This window comes from Filicampus tigris, chromosome 12, assembly GCF_054856515.1.
Source record: "Filicampus tigris isolate MCC_2025a chromosome 12, RoL_Ftig_1.0, whole genome shotgun sequence".
Classification (NCBI taxonomy): domain Eukaryota; kingdom Metazoa; phylum Chordata; class Actinopteri; order Syngnathiformes; family Syngnathidae; genus Filicampus; species Filicampus tigris.
The window spans coordinates 4,198,119-4,219,245 of record NC_141228.1 but is presented as its reverse complement, the minus strand read 5'-3'; the positions used below and the strand labels follow the sequence as shown (position 1 = coordinate 4,219,245).

The following is a 21,127-nucleotide window of genomic DNA, read 5'->3' as shown; positions in this document are numbered from 1 at the left end:
GCGATGGAGAGACATTCATTTGGAGTGATCAATGTAAAAAAAAAAAAAAAAAAAAAAAAAAAATTGAAAAAAAGTATCTCTTTTCCTGTTTGTCACAATATCTTCCATTACACATTGCAGCTATTTTTTTTAAAGCGGGGTTACTACTTGGGAAGCTAGATATAGTCATAAAAACAATTTCACTTTGAAAAGTGTTACAGCAGTAGGAATTACACACATTCAGCAATCGGAATTCTAGGGCCTGTGTGTCCTTGAGCTGAGCGGAAGGGCTTTATTGCCTTGCTCAAGGGGCACCCCATTAGTGTTCAGAAATCAGACTAACATCTCTCCAACAGCCAGTTTTAACCTCCATATTTCATTTGGTCAGCAGCAGGATTCAAAGTTGGATACCTATTATTGACTGATGAGCTTTTCGAGCTTTTTTATGAGCTGTTGTTTGGTGGATTGATTTTTGCTTTGTGTTGCATACCATAAGTTCAATTACAAGTGAGCTACAGATACGCCGCCACTTGAGCGAATCACTTTCAACCGTTTATTGAGTGGGACAAAGAGTCAAACACACATGAAAATGAAGGCCAAACCGAGCTGGATTCTCTCGATGCCGCTCACGCGGTCACACATACTGAATACTATGAATCCTGCCGTGTGTGTGCGCATGTATACGTGAGAGGCTTGGCAGCAGATTGCACAACTCTGGCCTTCATCCCTTTGCCACTGAGTGCAACAGTGAATCACGCTGCCACGCACATGCATTATTAGAACTGCTCTTCATCTTTAAGTCAAAGAAAGGCCAAACAAGTGAAGCATTCGTCAACACGGAAATTCAACAAGTAAAGAAAAAGGAAATCTAAATCAGAGATGGAGTGAGCCAGCCAGCCAGAGCATATGGAATATGTTTAAAGTAATATTGCTGGTTCCTGATGTTACCATGGCAATTCTCATCAGTTTCAGGCTCTCTCGCTCCTTTGTTGCCTTTGCAACGAAAAAAAACATGATTCTTTCCATTTATCTCCCCTACCAGCCAACTGTGCAGACGGTCTCTCCCTTTTATAGACATTAGAGCAGAGCGCTGAGGCCAAAATGGAATTAAGGCTGTATCATACTAACGTAAACAATTATCCCTCTAGAGAATGGAATATGATCTGTGAGGCTGTTGAACATTAACCTGTTTAAGTCTCGCATACAAGTAGTAGTCTGATTGAAAGCAATTGCCTCAATTGTGAGAGTGCCCATTTTATTTCATGAGTAAAGACAAGTTTGGGCTACGTGGTCAAATCCTGTCTCAATGGAAGACACCGTTCAAGGAAAAATTTGCGACAGGCATCAAATTTTCGGTTGAAATTGTAACATAATAAGCCAGTGAGTAAATGAAAGGGACGGATATATGCATACGAGCAGTGTAAAGCATTCTTGGCAGAACATAATGAGACACACCTCTTAATCCATCAAATTCTTCATTTTACCAGGACATTTTGGACAATTGTATGCATTTGACAACCGTTTGGAGAAGTTCCTTTTCCGTTACTGCACGACTGTGAACCAAATGGAGACATCACGTCCGAGCAAATACAGTATTTGTGTTGTCTGTTTTTATTACTTCTACTTCTTGTACATCTACTTCTTCTACTTTTTCTTTTTCTTCTACTTTTTCTTTTGCGACCAACACAACACTTGCCAGATAGTCTCCGTTATCCGCAGTTCACTTGTTTTGATTGTTTTGGGACAAAATGCTTTACTGGCCACCAACATTGCTATTCCTGTAGCACGATTGAGGGCTGCTAAGTGGAATGGTCACAACCAAGGCAAATCACAGTTGCCCGATGAAAACCTCAAGGTCAGAAGTGTGATTGATGGATCTTATTTTTGAGAATATTTTTAGTGATTTTTCACTAAATACACAGCTTAATTTTAGACTTGTAGCTTGGAGCAGTGGCCACAAGTGGTAGTTAAGGGACTCTGTTGCTCATTTCTGTTTGAAGCCTGAATTAAGGATGTTAATGTAATGGTAGGGAATGCAAAACAGGGTCTTCACAGAAAGTCACATACTAGAAAGTCTTGCCATACCCAAGCACCCCTCCACCCCCCAGATAGACGCAGATGAGTATTATATATTAATAAAGTGTTAGCACGCAGTAGATATCAAAGTAACAAAACCAGAACCAGAACTTCAATACAATAGTTAGAGTCTGTCATGATCAGCCTAATAAAAACGATGCGTAGAAGAGATAACCTTATCAAGATATTGTTTGTATTACATGTTGAGGGCTGATGATTGAAAAGGGTGATGTAATATTTTGATATTTGCTACATATCTGGAAAGTCATAATAGGTACAAACAAGTCAAAATATGCACACCTGTGCTAGTATTACTACATTCCCTATTGTAGGACTGAAACGTTTTCTTTTGTTAAGTGATGCTGCTCTATTACTTACACATTTCATCTTTTCAGGATTTTCTGGAATTTTTCCAAATGTGTATGGCCTACAATATTTTCATTTATCACAGAAACTAGTCCAAAATTGTAACTGGTGACAGGCTGGAGAACCAGGTGTTTCTTGTGGCTACTCGTAAGGTATTATAGGCCTGGAATGCGCATTACTGCATTTGTTTATTTTTGCAGGTTTGGAAGAACTTTGTTGTCTGTAAGCAAAGAGGAAAGAATAACAGAATTTTATGAGGTTGTCATGTAAATACCCCCAAGAGTAGTTATTTACTTCATCGCCACTAACCCAGACAGCAGCATTAACAAACCTCAGTGACTCAGATTGTCTTTACTTTTTCCTCACATGATTTGTTTTGACTTGGTTGCTTGGATACGCAAATATAAGAGTACTCGCAGCCAGCACTCGAACGAGGTTGCACCCAAAAACAATAACTCTATCTTGATGAGAAATCTGTATCTCCAATGAGAAAGGAAAACCTGCTTACATTTTTCTCCAAAGCTATAAACTCCACCGACTTTCTTTCCAGACAGATGTGACTTTTTTGTATCTTGTTATTCATTTGCCAGCTTTACAGTACATTGGTTGCATGCTTGTGATGCTGAAGTTATCTGGTGACCTTCTATTAAAAGCACTCAGCTCTTCTTCATCTTGATGTTGGGCCCCATGGGAACCCTGCAATAACTTTCAAGCCATTCGGCTGGACAGAGAATCCCGTTTTTTTTTGTCAAGGTCATTGCACGGACAAACCATTGAAGCCAGTTAGTGCTCTGTTTTTGCTGTCAGGACAGATGACTGAAAAACCTAAATAACTGCTGCCTATGAGGACACAAAAGCAGTAACTGTACCGTCCGTGATTTTCTGACCTTTCATTAAGAGCAGAGTGACAGTGAGGGAAGACAGCTGGCCAGAGGAGAAAATGAGCACTCACAAAGATTATGAATAGTCTTTTGTATCAGAGAAGGAAAGAGAAGGCCTTTTAACAAGCCCTTTATGTGGTTCATTTTTGGTGAGAGTACAACTCAGTTATGATTAAAAAATAACCAATTTAGGTGTGGAGAAGAGAGAGTTCTCCAGAGGCCTTTGTGATCAGTTAGGATCTAAAAGGATCCTCCGATGAAATCTTTACTTGAAAACAAAGAGTGTGTTTTCCATGAGGCGTGCTGCTTAATCACTTGCACATGAGGGAAGGAACAACAAAAGTTGGAAAGGAAGAGACTAAAAAGAAAGAGGAGGAGGGAATCACAGGGATGAGAGCAGAAGGCCACTTGGGGCCAAAGACTTTGATGCCCTTGTAGGCTTTGAAGCAGTTGGGAAGACGGTGAAGTCATCGTCAAGAACCAAACACCACAACGTTTCCTTCACTTCCGAGTTCCATTTGTTCTGTGACCCAAGCTCGCAACTGGAATCCCCCATTGAAATCAACTTAAATGCAAAACAGTAAACCCCATCCATCGTGGGGGTTAATTTCCAGACCACCGTAGGTAAAAGCTGCAAAATAGAAATGCCCTATTTAAATACTCCGTAGGCATGATTTTATTGCATTTCCATCCATTATCCAAACCGCTCCTGTTGAGGGTCGCGGGCGTGCTGGAGCCTATCCCAGCTGTCTTGGGGCAATAGGCGGGATACGCCCTGAATTGGATGACTGCCAATCACAGGGCACACACAGACAAAAAAACATTCACACTTACAATCACACCTATGGACAACTTAGACTAGTGTTCAATTAACCTACCATGCAAGTTTTTGGAATGTGGGAGAAAACAGGAGTACCTGCAGAAAACCCACACAGGAACGGGGAGAACACGCAAATTCCACATAGGAAGGTCGAGAAAGCTTGAGTCAAATGGGAATAACCTAAAAGCAAACTAATCAACATCAAATGAGATTAAACAAAAATAAAGAAGTAAACTGGTTTTATAAAGTGTAATCAAGTGTAATATTGAGCTGTAGCGCTTTTCTGCTTTGAACATCTGTTTAGCCAACAGCGCTCCATGTGACACAACCAACCAAACTGCATATTCCTTTGCAGCAGTTCTGCTACCCAGTGTTTCCATATGATTTTGTTGCTAGATTTACCGTCAAAGAAGCGCCAAAGCTAGCGACTTTCCGTTCAAAACTGTTCCTGTAGTGCTGCATATAGAGTGTGAGGTTTTTCTGTGTCCTCTGTTGAGTGACACAAAGCTGTAGTACGCGTACCGTCACTTTTGGCTGTGTGCTCTGAGATTAAATACAGCTCTGGTTTCAGTAGAGCCGCAGTGACCATGACGACATTTTAAGAGATTGCAACGGGTAACAGGTAGCCTTACTGGGCCACGTTTCACTCCGTTTTTCATTCTTTCTCCATTATCCGACAGCAGAAACAGAAATATATGAATGAGGAAAAAAATCATTCGGAATTCATCTTTTCTGTGTATGTGCACAGAGAGTAGTGGTCTGACTTTTCATGTAGTTTTTAGCTAGTGTTACGCCCCTGGGCTAGTCAAACCGGCTGTGGTAGTGCCATGGGTGTTCGCATGGGGTTTGGCTTCTCTCCAACCCATCAGCAGCTCATTGGTCAATCAGCTGTATTTTATCATCTACTTAGCAATGAAAGTAATTTAGATGTCAACATCCAAGCGAGATGTAATATTAGTGTTGTGATGTCCACAAACGAGTCATTCTTTTGAACGGCTCTTTTGGAATGAACAATGAGAATCGATGTGCAGCTGTGAGAGAGCCGTTAATCTTTTCAGCCAATTTGTTGTAGTATTTGGCAGTGGTGGGTGCGCCAGTAAATTTAACCAGTTCGTCATTCGCCAGAGGCTTTGAAGCAGTAGCCTCAGTCCATCCTCGTCAGTTCGTCATTATTCCGTCAGTCGTCGATCGTTCACTCCATCATTATTTTAACTGCGCTTCCATCATTGCTAAATTACAGTTCATCGCAGTCATTTAAGTACTGTCAGTAAAAAAAACTGTTTAGAAGGGTAACAGCACATAATTGTTAGTTTAAAAACAGTTTGGACAACTTTATACAAAAAAATATATAATTCTTATACTGCTAGTGTTCCTCCTCCTGCTTCTCCTCCGCAAACTGCCCCTTGCAGCTGGGGTACAGTAACAGGGACAAGTTCCCCTTGAGAAACACCATCTTCTAGAAGTTGAAGCAGAGCTAGGATGGGGGGGTGTTGTACTTGATGAACAAGGTTACCCACACCTCCCTGTGCTTCTTGGGGTAGAGTGCCCTGGAGATGCTGGACCTCTGCACTGCAGAAGCAGAGGGCTTGCGTTCTGAAAACCAGCTTTCGTTCTGAAAACCAGCAGGCTACCGATATGATACAGCGATTTAACGCAGACATTTCTGTAGTGTGGAAGGGGTTTAATGTGATTATATGTGCCGCAAAATATTATTTGCCCAAGGTTGTCTTTGCTTTTCTGGTTAGTGACAGTTCAAGGGATGGCCAAAAATCGCTTCCATCCGCGCTTATTCCGTCAGTGTTTCAATGTGTTTCCATGAGTCGTCAGTCTGCCAGCGAAATGGGAATCCGTCAGTGACAAACTGACAGGCCGTCTGTCCGTACTGACGGGCTGCCCACCACTGGTATTTGGTAACATTGATGCAGTCTGGTTAAATGTGCAAGATATGAGGTAAAATTGTAGAAAATAACACTTCCCAAAAGCTAGGGGGTGGAATTTATTCGTGCATGTTATGATCATTTGACTCGTACTGTAGCAGATGAAACGTCCTGGTAAAAAATTTCAACAAAAGAGTGGGAACTGGTATTATACCGAGTGCTCCACTTACCTGTTGCCTACTTTTTTCTGCTTGTATGTAACTATATTTTGTAAAATGATGTTATTTTCCTACGCATGGTTGTATTTTATATTTAATCTGTTGAATATTTTTTGTTACCTTGAATGGGTTAAAAAAAAATCTATATTTATCAATATCAACTGATATTAACCCATTAAGGCCTAAAGCACCTGGCTAAACAGCTCGACTTTGAAATCGGCCTCAAAAACCTCGAAAAAAAAGTTTTCCCGTAAATTCAACACCTACAAAATAATTAATATCTCAGTCCCTGTAGCAGATAGAAACGTCATTCCAAAAGAATTTGAGAGCTTAGACGTGGCTTTCACATAGGCCTGAGTTTATTATTTATTGTTTCAATCAAAAATGTAAAAATAAATTGTCAGTGAAAGAGAAGCACTATTTTTTATTTTTTTTATTTTTTTAAATCGAGTGGTAATTACCATAATCTATACTGTTACAACGCCGTCGATATCATTGTCTACAAACTTAACCATTTATCACGTTCAACTGGTTCCACTGGGTCAAAGTCCACAAGAGCGTCATCTTTTTCACTACTGTCACTTATTTCAGAGCTCCCACAATCGTCTGAGTCCGCCATTACTGCCCGAAAAAAATCCAGACATCCTATGAGTTGTTTTGCGAAAATACTCGAACACAGCCCGACTCATTTTACACAGAAAATAGAGATTGAAATAGATAGAATTAGAAATAGAAAATCTAAAAATAAACTTACTCTTTTGGGGTATGTCTGACGACACAACCACAAACAAAAGTTTTGTCCTCGTTTTAGGCCAGGCCAGCGGTAGTCAATTGTTTTTCTAGTTTATGAAAATTATGAAAAGTTCTTTAGATTCAGGTTTTTTTTCGACCCCACAGTAAAGTCACAATATTGGAGCCACAAAACATCTGTGCATGGAAGCGTCGGCATCTAATCGCAGCCAAGGATCATGCAAAACAAAACAAAATCAGGCTCCGTCTTGCTATCTGTTTGTTTTGCACTCTGTCTGTCTGTGTCTGCCTGTCTGCCTATCTGTCTGTCTAATCCTCATCCACTACTTTTTCCGTAGTGCTGATTTCAATTGATGTCACATGGAATGTTGTAAAGCAATAGCAAAGGCACATGATGTTTGGTTTATCTTATGTAGCCAGACAATCAATGTGTCCAAAAGTGGATTGGTGTGTAGTACATGGCACATGGCACTGTTTGACCATTTTAATAAACTGATGATACAACTTGATACAAAATGATGAGAATCAGCTCTCTGTGGTGGTGCCTGGAGTACCTCTCCCTACTGGGTTTTCCATCGTTTCTCCCCGTTATGTCAATATATCCTTACGAATCATGTCCGTCCCTTTCCCTCACTTTGATACTCAGGTTGTAGGTTTTTCTCCAGAGATGGGCACTTAACCCCTTTTTTGCCAGTCCGTCCTCCGTCGTTGACCTGGGTACCCTTCCGTCTTCATACCTCCGCCCTTGTTCAGAAAAAGAATCGTCCTCCGACCCTGTCCGTCCTCGTCCTTTTAAAACGCTTCTGTCCTCACATTCCGTCGGTCCGTCCCAATGTCGGTTCTCCCCTCTCCCTCCCAAAAAACGTCTGTGCACTCATGAATATTATTTAAAGCTCATTGGCTGGCTAATTTGCTATGCACATCCACTTACCGGCTGGCAGTATCGTGAGTGAATTGAATTGTTTACAACTGTTTAACCAAGATAGCATTTAGCTGCCAAAACAAGACCGTCGTGATGTGATGAAGATGATGATGATAATGATGATGATGATGATGACGCGGACCAGAGCAAGCCAGGGGAAATCACAAGAATATTTAAAATTGCGTAATAATGCAATAATATTCAGTTTTATTGCAAAACCTTTGCATTTTAACACAAGACGTTTTCAGTTTTTATTGTATTTCTCAATAAAAAGAATTATTGCAGAATAGTGCAATGTTATTTTAGGAGGCAAACGAATGTCTTCCACTTCCGGGCCATAGCTTTCATTGTACGGCGGCGCTGGCATGACCCGTCAAGTTTGGATAGATTTTTACATGACCCATCAGGTTTTGATATTTTTGCAATCTAGAGATGTCCCAGACAAGGACATACTTTGCATGCAAAAGGATAAGGTTTGTCCTCAATGTTCACAATTAGTTAACAAAACAAAACTGCTATCCACCTTCTTCTTCATCAGTGAAATGGGCATCCACTAGAGGGCAGACGGGCATGCCTGTGAGAACAATACTGCAAGGATGGAACACACATGAAAAAGAGCACTCTACAGTGTTGTGCAGGCTTAGTCATGGCTGCTCCGTGGCATTGCAGAAGAGAAGATTGGTCTTTCTTTTTAAAAGACCCAACACAACGCGTCACCCGGTACTCGACCCGGTTTGGGACGAATAGAGGGACGATCGAAAACCCACTTCCGTCCTTGCTTAGAACGCCCGTCTTAAAAGACGTCTCATCCTCATTCTGTCAGTCCACAAAATGGGCATCTGTCCGGGACGGACGGACTGATCCGTCCCTGGGACAGAACGCCCATCTCTGTTATTCTCTGCACTTCATCACTGTCCTCCTCCACAGAAACTGTTTGGGAGTCCTCCAGCTATTGTCAGGGAGTTCCCAACACTGTCACATTTACCTTTGCTATGGGTGGGGGTATTATGATTCAAGGTGGTGGACTGTTTCACTCATGCCAAAGGAACTGAAAATTATTACATAAATACATTTTTGTATCTGCACCTTTCTCCAATTTTAACCCCATGTAATTTCCGCATTGGTTTGTTATCAGTTCTCACTTTGGGGACAAACAGCTCTTTTCCTTTTAGCTACTCAGCTCTCTCATCGATTTACATTTGACTTTGGCCAGCCGCATAGCCAGTTACCTTGAGAAGTGGAGGAATGCTGATGCTTATTTTCTTAATCTGGAATGAGGAGAGGTTTCCCATAGAGCATTGCTGTGATTGACAGGGAAGCATGCTGGAAAGGCTCAGAGTTTACCTCAAAGTGGCTGTTGGCAAACCAGGCTAAGACTTTAATACAGACAACCTGAAGAAAAAATAACAAATGGGAATAAAATGAGATGTTTTTACTGGAATTCGTTTTACTTGTTAGCACAACAAGTCATTCTGGATTAACCACACTCCTCTTTTTTGACACTGTCTTCCACACCACTTCTCAAGAGCCTCCATCTCAATGCTGTCTGATTTTGTCTTCTCACTTTCCCTTTGACCTCAAGTCAGACTTTTTGTGGCTTAGTCTGCACTTTTGACTCAGAACTGACAAGGATTCCTGAATGAATTGACGATGTGTCACCCCGTTTCCCAGAAGCATCCCAGAAAGTTAATCTTCGGTAGCTTGAAGGCAGTATCCACTTCCTGGCAGATACGCCAGTTCAGTTGAGGAAGCAAGGAGAAAAATGTTGAAAATAAATTCATGTTAATTGTAATTGTAACTAGCACCACAGAAAAACATCTATTTTGTAACCCTTTTTATTGCATATAGATATTACTTGTTCATGCTTTTGACCAAATGCAACTCTGGCCACTGCACTGATGGAAGAAAGGGCAGACCCATCAAGGATAATATTGCTAATGTTTTCCACATTTGTGCCACCTCTGCTACTTAAATCAAGCGTCTTTAGCTTGTCATGCTCCGTTTCATCAATAGCGCCTCACCTTAAAATAACCAGTGATTTAAAGCAGCTTTCTAACAATTTCCAGTGATTATATGTCCTCCAGGCAAGGGGAGATTCAGCCTACTGAGTTATAAAGTACTGACAGGCATGAAGAATAGCTATGCTCGACTGTAGGCACATGATGTCTAAATCCGCATCATTTTTTGGCAGCCAGGAGCATTATCCTGGTGGTCTCTTATTCCATCTGTTTGGGGCCCCTCCTTTTATTAGTGTGTCATCCTCAAGGAATCTGGAGAGGTTGGTTCATGAGATCATTGAGCAAAAAGGTGTCTCAGGCTGCACCTGAGTTTTCTGACAGACTACATAAGGCCTTTCCCAAAAATGCATGCTCAGACAGACAGTCACTTGTTTCAAACATGAGACTATGGCAGTGTGGCAACAAGACACTATCAGATCTTAAGAATCCATTCATGTTGGTCAGAAGAAGTCATAGGCTGATATATTTCTAGAATATATTAAGTTTGCACATTCATTTGTTCCAAACGTGTGGTAAAAAGAGCTTGCCTGTGCAGTAAGGGCTGACATGCTTCAACAAATTCCTCACTAAACTGCTTGCAATGCTAATGAGAGCCTCACCCAATAGTATATAGTTATACGTATAGTTATAATTATGTATTTAAACACATTTTCTCTTTCCACATATGATGTTTCCATCCCTCAAATCTCTGTGGCAGATCATCACAAGCCCTCCAAAGCAACAGGTGGAGCTATAAACCGTCATCATGAGGCTGTTTTAGCCAATCGGAGGAAGATATTTCTGGGAAAGACACTGAATCAATTTGCAGAGTTGCTCCTGTATGTCACATCTGAATATAAAATTAACACCGATGCTGAAACTATGTATAACTGACACCACAGACAAACCATTATCACCAGATAAACTTCAGGCTTTTCTAATCTACTATAATTAGGGGAGCAATCACGTAACTCCCAAGGTATATAATATCTCATTGAGTCTTCAGAATCTTCTTGGTGCACTAAACTTATGTGAAAATGCTCTGAAACAGCTTGAAGTAGCTTCATTAAATGACACAATGTCACAACACAAACACTCAAAATGGCTCCCTTGCTAAGTCATAAGTAAATCTTTTATGCTTAAGCATGATTAACGGCCAATCATGGCTCAGCTTCAGAAATCAGGTGAGCCAAGATTGATTGTTACCTGTGCCCAACAGAAGTGACAAAATGGCTGCCCCCTGAGATGTCTAAAAATGAGTGGATTTTGCTGCTTAACTCATATTCCACAAATGCAATATTAATCAGAATGCCATGTTTAGACTAGTGAAGGCGCATAGGACATATTCTTGCTAGTTGACTTCCTTCTTTAAGTTAAATTGATGAGTTGTACTTATGTTTGAGAACTAAAATGTACATTGTGAGCTGACTTAATCTTCTTACAAGTACAAGAGCGAGGGTTGACAATGTAAGTATTTCACAATACCGTGTCAAGAGCGTGATGGTTTACTTCGTGTGGGAGTTCATCGTGAGCGAAGAATATAGCTGAATGCATTGTTAAAAATGCAATTGTTAAAATCCGCCCCCGGCCAACAGCTTTCCGGTTGGATTTTTTTAACAATGAGAAATAGTGACTACCGCCGCCGATGGTATGGAAGGGTATTACATCTTATGTATGCGCAGAAGGTACTTTAATGGTCAGCGTCGCTGTCTGTCGTTGCGGTGTATTCCTCCAGCGTGACGTGCCGACAGCCGGCCGGACGCTACAGGGGGTAAGCGTCTGTCACTGTTGGCCAGCATCTTTTTGGTCTATCTAGGTCTTAAGGTTATGTGCGAAACAGTCTACTGGCTCGTCCTTGTGCTCTTTGGTTTGTCATGACCACAGGTGAAAAGCCAGTCCCTTACCCCAGCCTGTTTTCATTCCTCTGTGCACTCCAATTGAGCCTGGGAACAAACATCTCCACACAGCCCACACAAACACACGGGTGCATGCACGCATACACTTGCTTTTTGGCTTTTAATTTTGTAATTGTTCGTCTCTCTGTTAGATATTATGTTTTGATCGAGTTTAGGTTTCACTACAACATTTATATTTCTTGTATTGTTCTGTATTCTGATTAGACCTTTACTGTAAGATTTTATTGTAACTGTGCAAAAGATAAGAATACAAGTATCCTTTGAACCATGATCAGATGTCTCTCGTGTCCTTTTCCCTCTAATTAGCCATCTGTGACACCATGTTTAACCTGGTTAACTATTTCACATTTACACAGCCAAAATGAGACAAAACTTATTCCTGTCCCTCTGGTTTAATCATAGCATATTCTTGGAGTGTGATTCATTGAAGGAGCGGGACCATACGAGATTGACCTGATCTAAACTGACACAGGCCCACTGACGGTTTCTGTTTGTAAGTCCTTCATTAAGAAATAGGCTGAATGCAATTGCTTCCCTCCATTACTGCGTAACGTCAGAAAGCTAATCTTAAAATTGCTGCAATTCATCGCAGATATTCTGAAAGACAACTAACAGATGTGACCCAAATAGAGGGGAGATTAAGTGGTAGAAGGAAAAAGAAAAGCAGACGCATCATATAGTCAACTCTTTATAATATATATATATATATGTTACGTCAGTGATATTGTCACAGGTTGTATATGATTAAATTATTGGACAAATATAGTGCCTTCAAATGGGGAAGAAAAATATTTTTCGCCTCACCCTTTCCCATCTGTCCATTCTCACTTTGACCTCTTTCCAGGCTCAGCTAGTTATGTTAGCGAAGTTAGTCAACTGCAACGTCGCCTCTCCTCTGTCCTTTGTCCATCACACAACCCTCGGGCTCCTTAATCCTATCAAACGAAATACAAAAGGAAAGTTAGACCCACCTTGGGGCAACAGAGTCACAATACCCTGTTGTGTGTGGGGGAGCCAGCAGGAACACTTTTGAGTTCAAATAGCACCATGCTAACAATAAAACCTTTTAGATTGTTAATATCTACTACATAGTACCATTCAATTTCTGGTAAAGTTTGTCTGACAGACAGTCAGTCAACCGCCGCAAATCAGAACCGTGTGCTGACTCACACAGTTGTTCCGGTTCTTTCAGACTGGACTTTTAGCCTTTGGGAACTGGACAAGAGGAAACACAGTCAGATGGCCTAGATCAGTGATTCACAATCAGTGGGCTACACTACATTACTGTTCCGTGAGAGAGCATCAACCATGGGAAATTATCTAATTTCACTTAATTGGTCCCAAATCTTTCATTCACTCCAAATAATGTGTTTTGATCATGTATCTATGCCAAAGATTTACAGTGACAAGCAGAACAGTTAAATGTTCTTCCATTCCACGGAAGAAGTAAGGCCGGCCCAAGTTAATGTGGCGCCCAAGGCGAGATTTACATGGTACCATACGCTTACAAAAGAAGTTGAATTTTTAACATTGCTTCAACATTACATCACACAAGTTAAAATATAAAAATTGAGCTTTTTCTTGATTGTATGATTGTATCGTTACTCTCAGACAAATCACCCGAGTGACTCACTGTTAGGACATCTAATTTTATTGAGCAAACCAAAACCAAAATAATTTGAATCCGTGTGTCAATATCTGTACTTTTTAAAATATAAATCCAATAGACTCTTTTTTTCCAGTGAATTTTAATTTGTAGTAATATTATTTGGCCATTGCTTGAATTTGAATCCATGATAACTGTTCCATGTTAGGGTTGGTTGTGAAATTATTGTAAATATGCGCAGCTTCCCCACTTGAAATAGACTCATTCATCCACAGATTTGATCTGAATATTATTCAATGATCAAGCAATGTTTTTGTTTTGTGTCTTTTTATTTTAACATTCAGTAGTTGGACAGTTCATCACGAAGTTGCATTCCTTACATTAGTCACTGGCGATGAGGTGCATAATGTGCATTTGAATTAGTCTTAGGACTTTGAGAAAAATATACAAAAAAATAGCAAGACAAAATGTTATTGTAAATATGTGTAGTAGCAGAAACATAATACAATTTTTTTACATTTCTAAGACAGCCTTAAATTTTCTCATGTTTGACTTTTCTCCACCAAAAATATATAATATATATATTTTAAATTTTGTTTCTCAGCCATGGAATTCTTGTAATTTCATATAACATTTCGAGTGTAACCAACACCATCATAAATTTTGAAATATACAGCAACTGAAAGTGGCACTCAAGACTTCATTCAATGCAGGTGACTCACAGTGTGTAATCCGCCGCTCTGCCTGGACAGGAACGCTGATTTCAAATGAATTCACACTGCTCCTCTTTGCTTATTTAATTACTCCTCTTTCGTTTTCACTCAAAATTAAGAATTATTCGGAATAATTTGCAGGCATGGGCACTTTACCCTTTTTTGCCGGTCCGTCCTCTGTCCGCGACCTGGGTACCCTTCCATCCTCGTTCCTCCGTCCTTACTGATAAAAATAGTCTTCCTCCGACCCCGTCTGTCCTCGTCCTTATAAAGCGCTTCCGTCCTTACAATCCGTCGTTATTTAAGGAGTATTATATGGCTAATTTCCCATGCACATCCAATTACCAGCTGGGAGTATCGCGAGTGGGTTGAATTGTTTACAACTGTTTAACCAAGATAGCATTTAGCTGCCAACACAAGACCGATGTGATGAAGATCATGATGAGGACGATGATGCGGACCGGAGCAAACCAGGGGACATCACGAGAATATTTAAGATTGAGTAATTGTGCAATACTATTTATTGTGTTTTATTGCAAAGCTTTTGCGTTTTAATGCGTTTTCAGTTTTTATTAAAACAATATTGCAAAATGATGCAAGGTTATTTTAAGAGGAAACAAAAACTTCGACTTCTGGGTCGTTTGAATTTACGTTGGCGCTGGTAGAGATTTTTACGGTCTAAAGATGTCCCACACAACAACATACATACATGCAAAGGGATAAGGTACTAAATGTTAACAGTTAGTTAACAAAACAAAATTGCTGTCCTGGATTACACACACAAGACAGGTTGGGCGTGTTTCTAAATCGCGTCCTGACTCCTGTGGCATTATCCATGGTATTACATCTGTTGAACCACTAGAGGGCAGAATATGCATGTGCAATGTGACTGCTGGGAAGCACATGAAAAGTGTTGAGCAGGCAATTAATGAAGGCGGTTCTGTGCTATCATGGAAGAGAACAGTGGTCTTGCTTTTTAAAAGAACCCAACACAACCCATTCATTTGGTACTTGACCCCGTAAGGAACGATTTGAGGGACGGATGAAACCCCACTTCCGTCCTTGCTTAGTCCATCCTTTTTATAAGAATTTTCGTCCTCCATCCGTTTGTCCACAAGATGGGCGTCCATCTGGACAGACACTACTTTTAAGAGAGAAGTCGGCAAAATTATGACTACTAAGATTATAATGTTTGGGTTTGATTAAGTAGCTTGTATTACTGTGGTCGTCATTTGCAGTGATATAGAACAGCACTTTATCATCGCAAGACATGTTCCTAATATTTTGGTTGCCTTATTAAGCTAAATGAGAGGAGCACATTTATTAAAAACACTAAATTAGGGAGTGCAATTCTACACTCATGCAAGCTACAACCATAATAATAAAGATATTGTTAAATTAACATCTCCCTAACTGCATCAACTAATTTGCTAACTGAATGTGTTGGCCTTAATGTTTCTCATTACCACAGCTCATTTCACAAGCGTCTCCCGACAGTCTTTAGCATCCCGATGCAGCACATGTGAAACGACACTTTATCACCCATTAGCATGTCTCGTCTGGTCTGCTCCTGTTTGACTCCCTCGTCACAGACTCTGACTCTGTCAATGCTCCCGTTAAAGAAATACCGGTAGGAGGAAGACAAATGTTTTCTTCAGTTAGTATCGATAACATTAAATTTAGTTCAATATTTATGGAGAAGGGCATGTATCTTTTTGTTCAGAGCACATGGTTGTATTTATCCATCAATTTTACTAGATCACACCCTCCACAAGAGCTGCTTTTATCATGCATTATTTTCATGTGCCCTCCTTGAAGGTCTTGAAGGTTTTTTTTTTCTTTCCAATTGTCAAGAATCCCCTTATGTGGCCCATTTTCTGTGCCCCTCATCTGTAATGAAAAACAGAGGGCTGCGCTGTCATCGGATGGTAATAACGCAGCATTAGGGCCACATGGCTCACTGATGGGATCTGTCTTATAAATTGAAGCTTTTGCTCAATGTTCAGTCGGAGGCCAGTCAGGTGCCGAGTAGAATTTGAAAAACCTTGTCTTCATTTGTTGTGATCGTTTTAAGAAGCATCTTTCTATTCAAATGTTTCTAAGGCAGAGAATTGACAGTTGCTGCTTTTTGTTTTCCAACAAGTACAGTTGATGCAAACTACTATATATATCTGATTATCAATTGTTGGGTGGTAGTGTCACATTAGACTGTGGAAGAAAATATTATTTTCATACATTGTACTAGTTGAACGACCACGATTTTCCACAGGCTTGGAAAAAAAAAATCTATCTCACTATCTAGAACATTTAGCTCCGGGGAATTGTTTGTGTAAATTGGTTGCTTGTGTCTAGTGGAATGCACGCAACAAAAATTCACAGCCGAGTGAAATTGTCATTTCCATTCAGGGATGTTAATTTGTGTTTTTAAAAATGTACTTCATTTTTTAAAAGTAAATGAAATTACCTTTACATATCTTGTGAATGTATAATTAAAAATATTGACCTAAAAATGCTAATAGCAAACTCCAATTGTGCTTACAGGTTCCGACTTCGCCCAAGACCCCAGTGTGGTAGCAGCCCCTTCATGGAACACATCTACTGATGGTAAATAAACTAGCACACACATTTTACATTTAAACATCCACAATAGATCAAGTTCATCTACATGTAGAGCTATACCGTAAATGAAAATACATTGGCCGCTACAGACATTGGATACATTATACACACGGGCTGTGTGTGTTTTCTGAAATTGCATTCAATGAGGTGTTGACAAATGAATGGCAACCTGCGACAGTTCAGACAACACTCACAGTCCCAGTCCAGCCAGTGTGGAGGATAACTGATGGAACAAATTACACACTAATCTACTCAACGTGTGGCCATAGCCACCGGTGCATCCCTAATTTCCAGTGAGCCACTTTGCTTTTTGGTTTGTGCTCAAGCTACAAGTGAACTCTCGAATGTAGACATCGTCTTGTGCTTTGTTAGATATTTAAGTATACTGTTGGTCTACTTTTTCATGTGGCGACTTGGTTTGAAACGCTTACTCAGTCGGACGTTTCCATCCTGCATGAAGTAAAATTAGTAGAGTAAGATTTATAACCACATGCACAATCTATTGAGGTCCAATACAAGAGCTGAATAAAAAATTCTGCCTTTATGAGATCATATGCATATTTTTAACATTTATTATTGCTATTGTAATTTGCAATGGTCTAAATTTGAACTGCATCATTCTGGTAGGTGTAACATTTTATTAAATTAATGCAGATGATGCATTAAAAAAACAAGTTTTCATAAAACTATTTAAAAACAAACTAAAACACAAGCAGGCGCACAATTGTAAATCAGCATACAGTGGTACCTCTACTTGCGAAATTAATTGGTTCTGGAAGAAATTTCTTAAGTAGAAAATTTTGTAAGTAGAGACGACTTTTTCATGTAAACGCCCTAATCCGTTCCAAGTCCCCCAATATTCAGACATAAACGTTTTATAAAACATTAAAATGCATCAAAACATGTAACAAATACATGTTACAATTAGATTATTGCACAATAAATGAGAGTTGTGCATTATGTAAAAAAACAAAGAATACAGTAAAGAATAAAAATGATGGTCGTTTACCTTTTAATTGTTGTCCTCATCGCTTTTTGCCCTCTTTGGCTCATGTTCTCTCTCAGAAGTGTTTTTTGCCTGGCGTTTTGTAAACTAATTTAGTAACGTGGCGACTGTCGATACATGACGGTCATATTCTTTGGCGAGATCAGCCAAACGCATCCGCTTTTCATACTTTTCTATTACCTCTTGCTTTGTTTGTATGGACAAAAAAAACGATTTTCTCCTTTTTTGTCTTTTCCTCGTTTCTAATTCACGTAAAACTATCGGGACACCTCATGGCCCGAGGGGCGACTGACGAGGACGCTGCATAGACATACGTAGCTAGCTATCGACCTCTGCACACATAGACACATACGGTAGAGGTCCCTCTGAGCCAATGGGATGCCAAGAAGATGCTAGGCTAGCCAATGGCAGAGCAGCTATGAGTATGTTGCGTTCAGGAAACTCCAGAGCTGCGAGTGGCAGCCCATACTGTATTTTTACCTTTCGTATCTTGAAATTTCTTTTGTAACAAGAGGCAATATTTTCCTGTTGAGGCGTTTCGTAACTTGAAAATTTCGTATGAAGAGACGTTTGTAAGTCGAGGTACCACTGTAATTACTTGGTTTCTTGGTCACGTCACAATTTGCACAGCTACTTGTTCTCAGTAGGAGGAAACATAACAATAACAAAAAACACTGCTGTTTCACTGGCATCTCAGGCCCCAAGATAGGAAAAAGACAGAGAAAACAGGAAGGAAATACATTTACATGAACAAACTTGAGAAAGATGATAGTTGATTTGTTTGTTCATACATATAGTGTTGCAATCAAGTCACAACTGTGTGTTAAATATAAAATATAGTTTCAAAAGAAAACTTTTTTCCCTACGGTAGTACCATATTGTTGCCGGCGGGTCAAATACTCATAAGTGATAAATTTCAGATTTTTTTTCCAAAAATGGAGCACTGCAGGACTAAGATCCAAAACGTTTGGGGATGTTTTCTCAACAGTGTTGCCCAGCATTATCGAGCAAAATCTGTCCTCAGCGTTTTGCTTTGGGGCTCAGCGAGCCGACATCCGCCGTATCACCCACAAAGATGCGCTGAATTGGAAGGCCCGCAGCATTATTGAATGTGACCTTATTTTGCTCTCTCATTTGGTCTGCTTTGTTTAATTCCGCTTTGCGGGGGCCAACTGAACCACAACATCCGTCTCAGAACAGATGCCGCGTACAAGGGGAGAGTTTTGATCAACACAGAGGCAAGGTTGTCATTTGAACATGTGGCTGAGAAGCCAAGCTAATGAGGTTGAACATCAGAGATATTTCAAACACGAAAATGATGAGAATTGGTGCGAGAAATTCGTTTTTCTTGCCACAGCAACTTGCAAAGTAAAAGCCTAAAACGCAGCTTGTGTGCCGTCATGTGGTGAAAGTAGTGTATTTGTATGTGCCATTTTGAGTCCAGTCTCATAAGCAACATCTGCTCCTTATCTGATGCATGGATGGTGATTGCGCCACCTGTTTTGTCTTCAGGCGGGGAATGGTTTAGATTGACCAAGAAGACAGCATTCAGGTAGCGTGACTTTATCAGTATGCATCAGTAGCAGGAAGTTATGCTGAAAGAGGCTCATTATTGGGCTAAGCAATACTGGGATGTAATTAGGGGTGTTGATAGTTTACATAGTTTCTCTTTTTTCAGGCTTCCTTTCCTTTTTTCATGCGCTTATTTCTTCCTGTCGTCTCGCAGTTGGAGAGCGAGTCAACTTTAATGAAATTCACCTTTAGCCATCGCTGGCAGCGCTACAGAGCCGACTCCTCGGTGTGTGTTTAGTTAGCTGGGCGGCCGCTCGGGTTTCTGGGTCGGCCCCTCGCTGAGGCCGGCCTGCGAAGTTGCGATGGTTCACGTATAGAATGCAATGGTTCTGCTCAAGCAAAAATGTGTCGTCGTGCAATGTATCGAGTTTGGAATATGAATAGCTTGTGCGCGCTGTGGTGGCGTGGGGGTGTGCTCTTGTTTACACATGTGCTGCTGCTTGTGAGTGTGTGATTGCACAAAACCTCTGTGAGAAAATGCGGGTTGATGACAGGACGCCATTTAGTTGGCCGCCACATGAAAAGGAAAGTGGACAAGAACGGTTTGGATTTCACAGTGATCCTGATGCCAAATACCGCAACACTCATCACGAGACAATTGCCTACAGAGTGGCTTTGTTTCATTGACGCTGGCGGGACATTTTTCTTCTCTTTGTCCTCTTAACATTGCTCACATCGTTTCGTGGTGCACTTAACCTACCTTCTGCTTCTCACTGCTTCATTGCCAGCTAATGAAGTGTGCCGGCTCTCGGCTTCATATTCATCTTTTCCGTCAACTCTACTGATGAGATGAATCATAAAATAAGTGCACGTCTGTGACCATCTTGTTGTTTGTTTAACTGCGACAGTGATGTCTAAGGCACTATAACCATGATGGTAAGAAAGTTGAACGTCCTTTCCCAAAGGATGGAGCAATGTTGCAAGTGTAAACTTTCAGTTTGAGAGCCATCAGCAAGAAACGAAGACCGTACAAGTATTTGCTAGCAACAACCGAGTGGTTATTTTCACACCGATGTGACTACTTAGGGGAATGGGTGTATTTTTAGGTTAGTACAGGGGATTGACCGATTATCGGCCGAGCCGGTTGTAGTTGCCGATATTTGGCATTTTGGCAATTATCGGCATCTTGCTTTTTAAAAAAAAAAAAAATCTGACGGCCGTCAAGAGATTCATTTAAAACAATGTTAACTTCAGGCAATCATTTATTTACATTTTCAGCTAACTTAATACTAGATGTTGCCGACCCTGGGACCTCTCTGCACTTTTATTTAGTTTGAAATCCAAACAAAGATAAGTGAAAGTTTAACATATCAGTTATTTTGAAATTTTGGGAAATGTTGTTTACCGTAGGAAGCTATTGACTTGTGTTTTCATTTAACTTTTTAAAACATTCTGATGACCCTGGGAGCTCCCTGAACTTTTTGTTTGAATTTTAAAAACAACATTCCCAAGATTAAAAATAGAAAAATAAATACATTTTGCAAATCTGAAAAGTTGTTGTTGAGTTGTTGGGGTTTAATTTTAATTTTTTGTTTGTTTTTTGTCATTTTAATGCCATTATCTTCCCTTTACTGAAATTGATCATATCAGCCCAAAACATATTGGTCTGTCTTTAGTTAATAAATCCTTGGCTGCAGTTGCAAATCTCCATCGGGGTAAGCAAGACAGCTCCCCAATCAGATCCAGCAGATGGTTGTGTTTTTCTTGTTAGCGAATATTTGTTATTTGTTTTAATGCTGAGGCGTTTTAACACAATGGCGTGTGCTGCGCAAATTCCGACTTGCAACAAATCACAACAAAATATGTGAT

At 40.2% G+C, this 21,127-nt stretch overlaps 1 protein-coding gene across 1 annotated transcript in view; it reads left to right on the top strand.

Annotated features, from left to right (window-relative positions):
- ror1 (receptor tyrosine kinase-like orphan receptor 1) overlaps positions 1-21,127 on the top strand; it is a 135,459-nt gene that overhangs the window by 67,916 nt on the left and 46,416 nt on the right. The window contains exon 2 of the mRNA XM_086048305.1: positions 16,663-16,725. Within this exon, the coding sequence (XP_085904431.1) occupies positions 16,663-16,725 (63 nt within the window). The remainder of the gene's footprint in view (positions 1-16,662; positions 16,726-21,127) is intronic.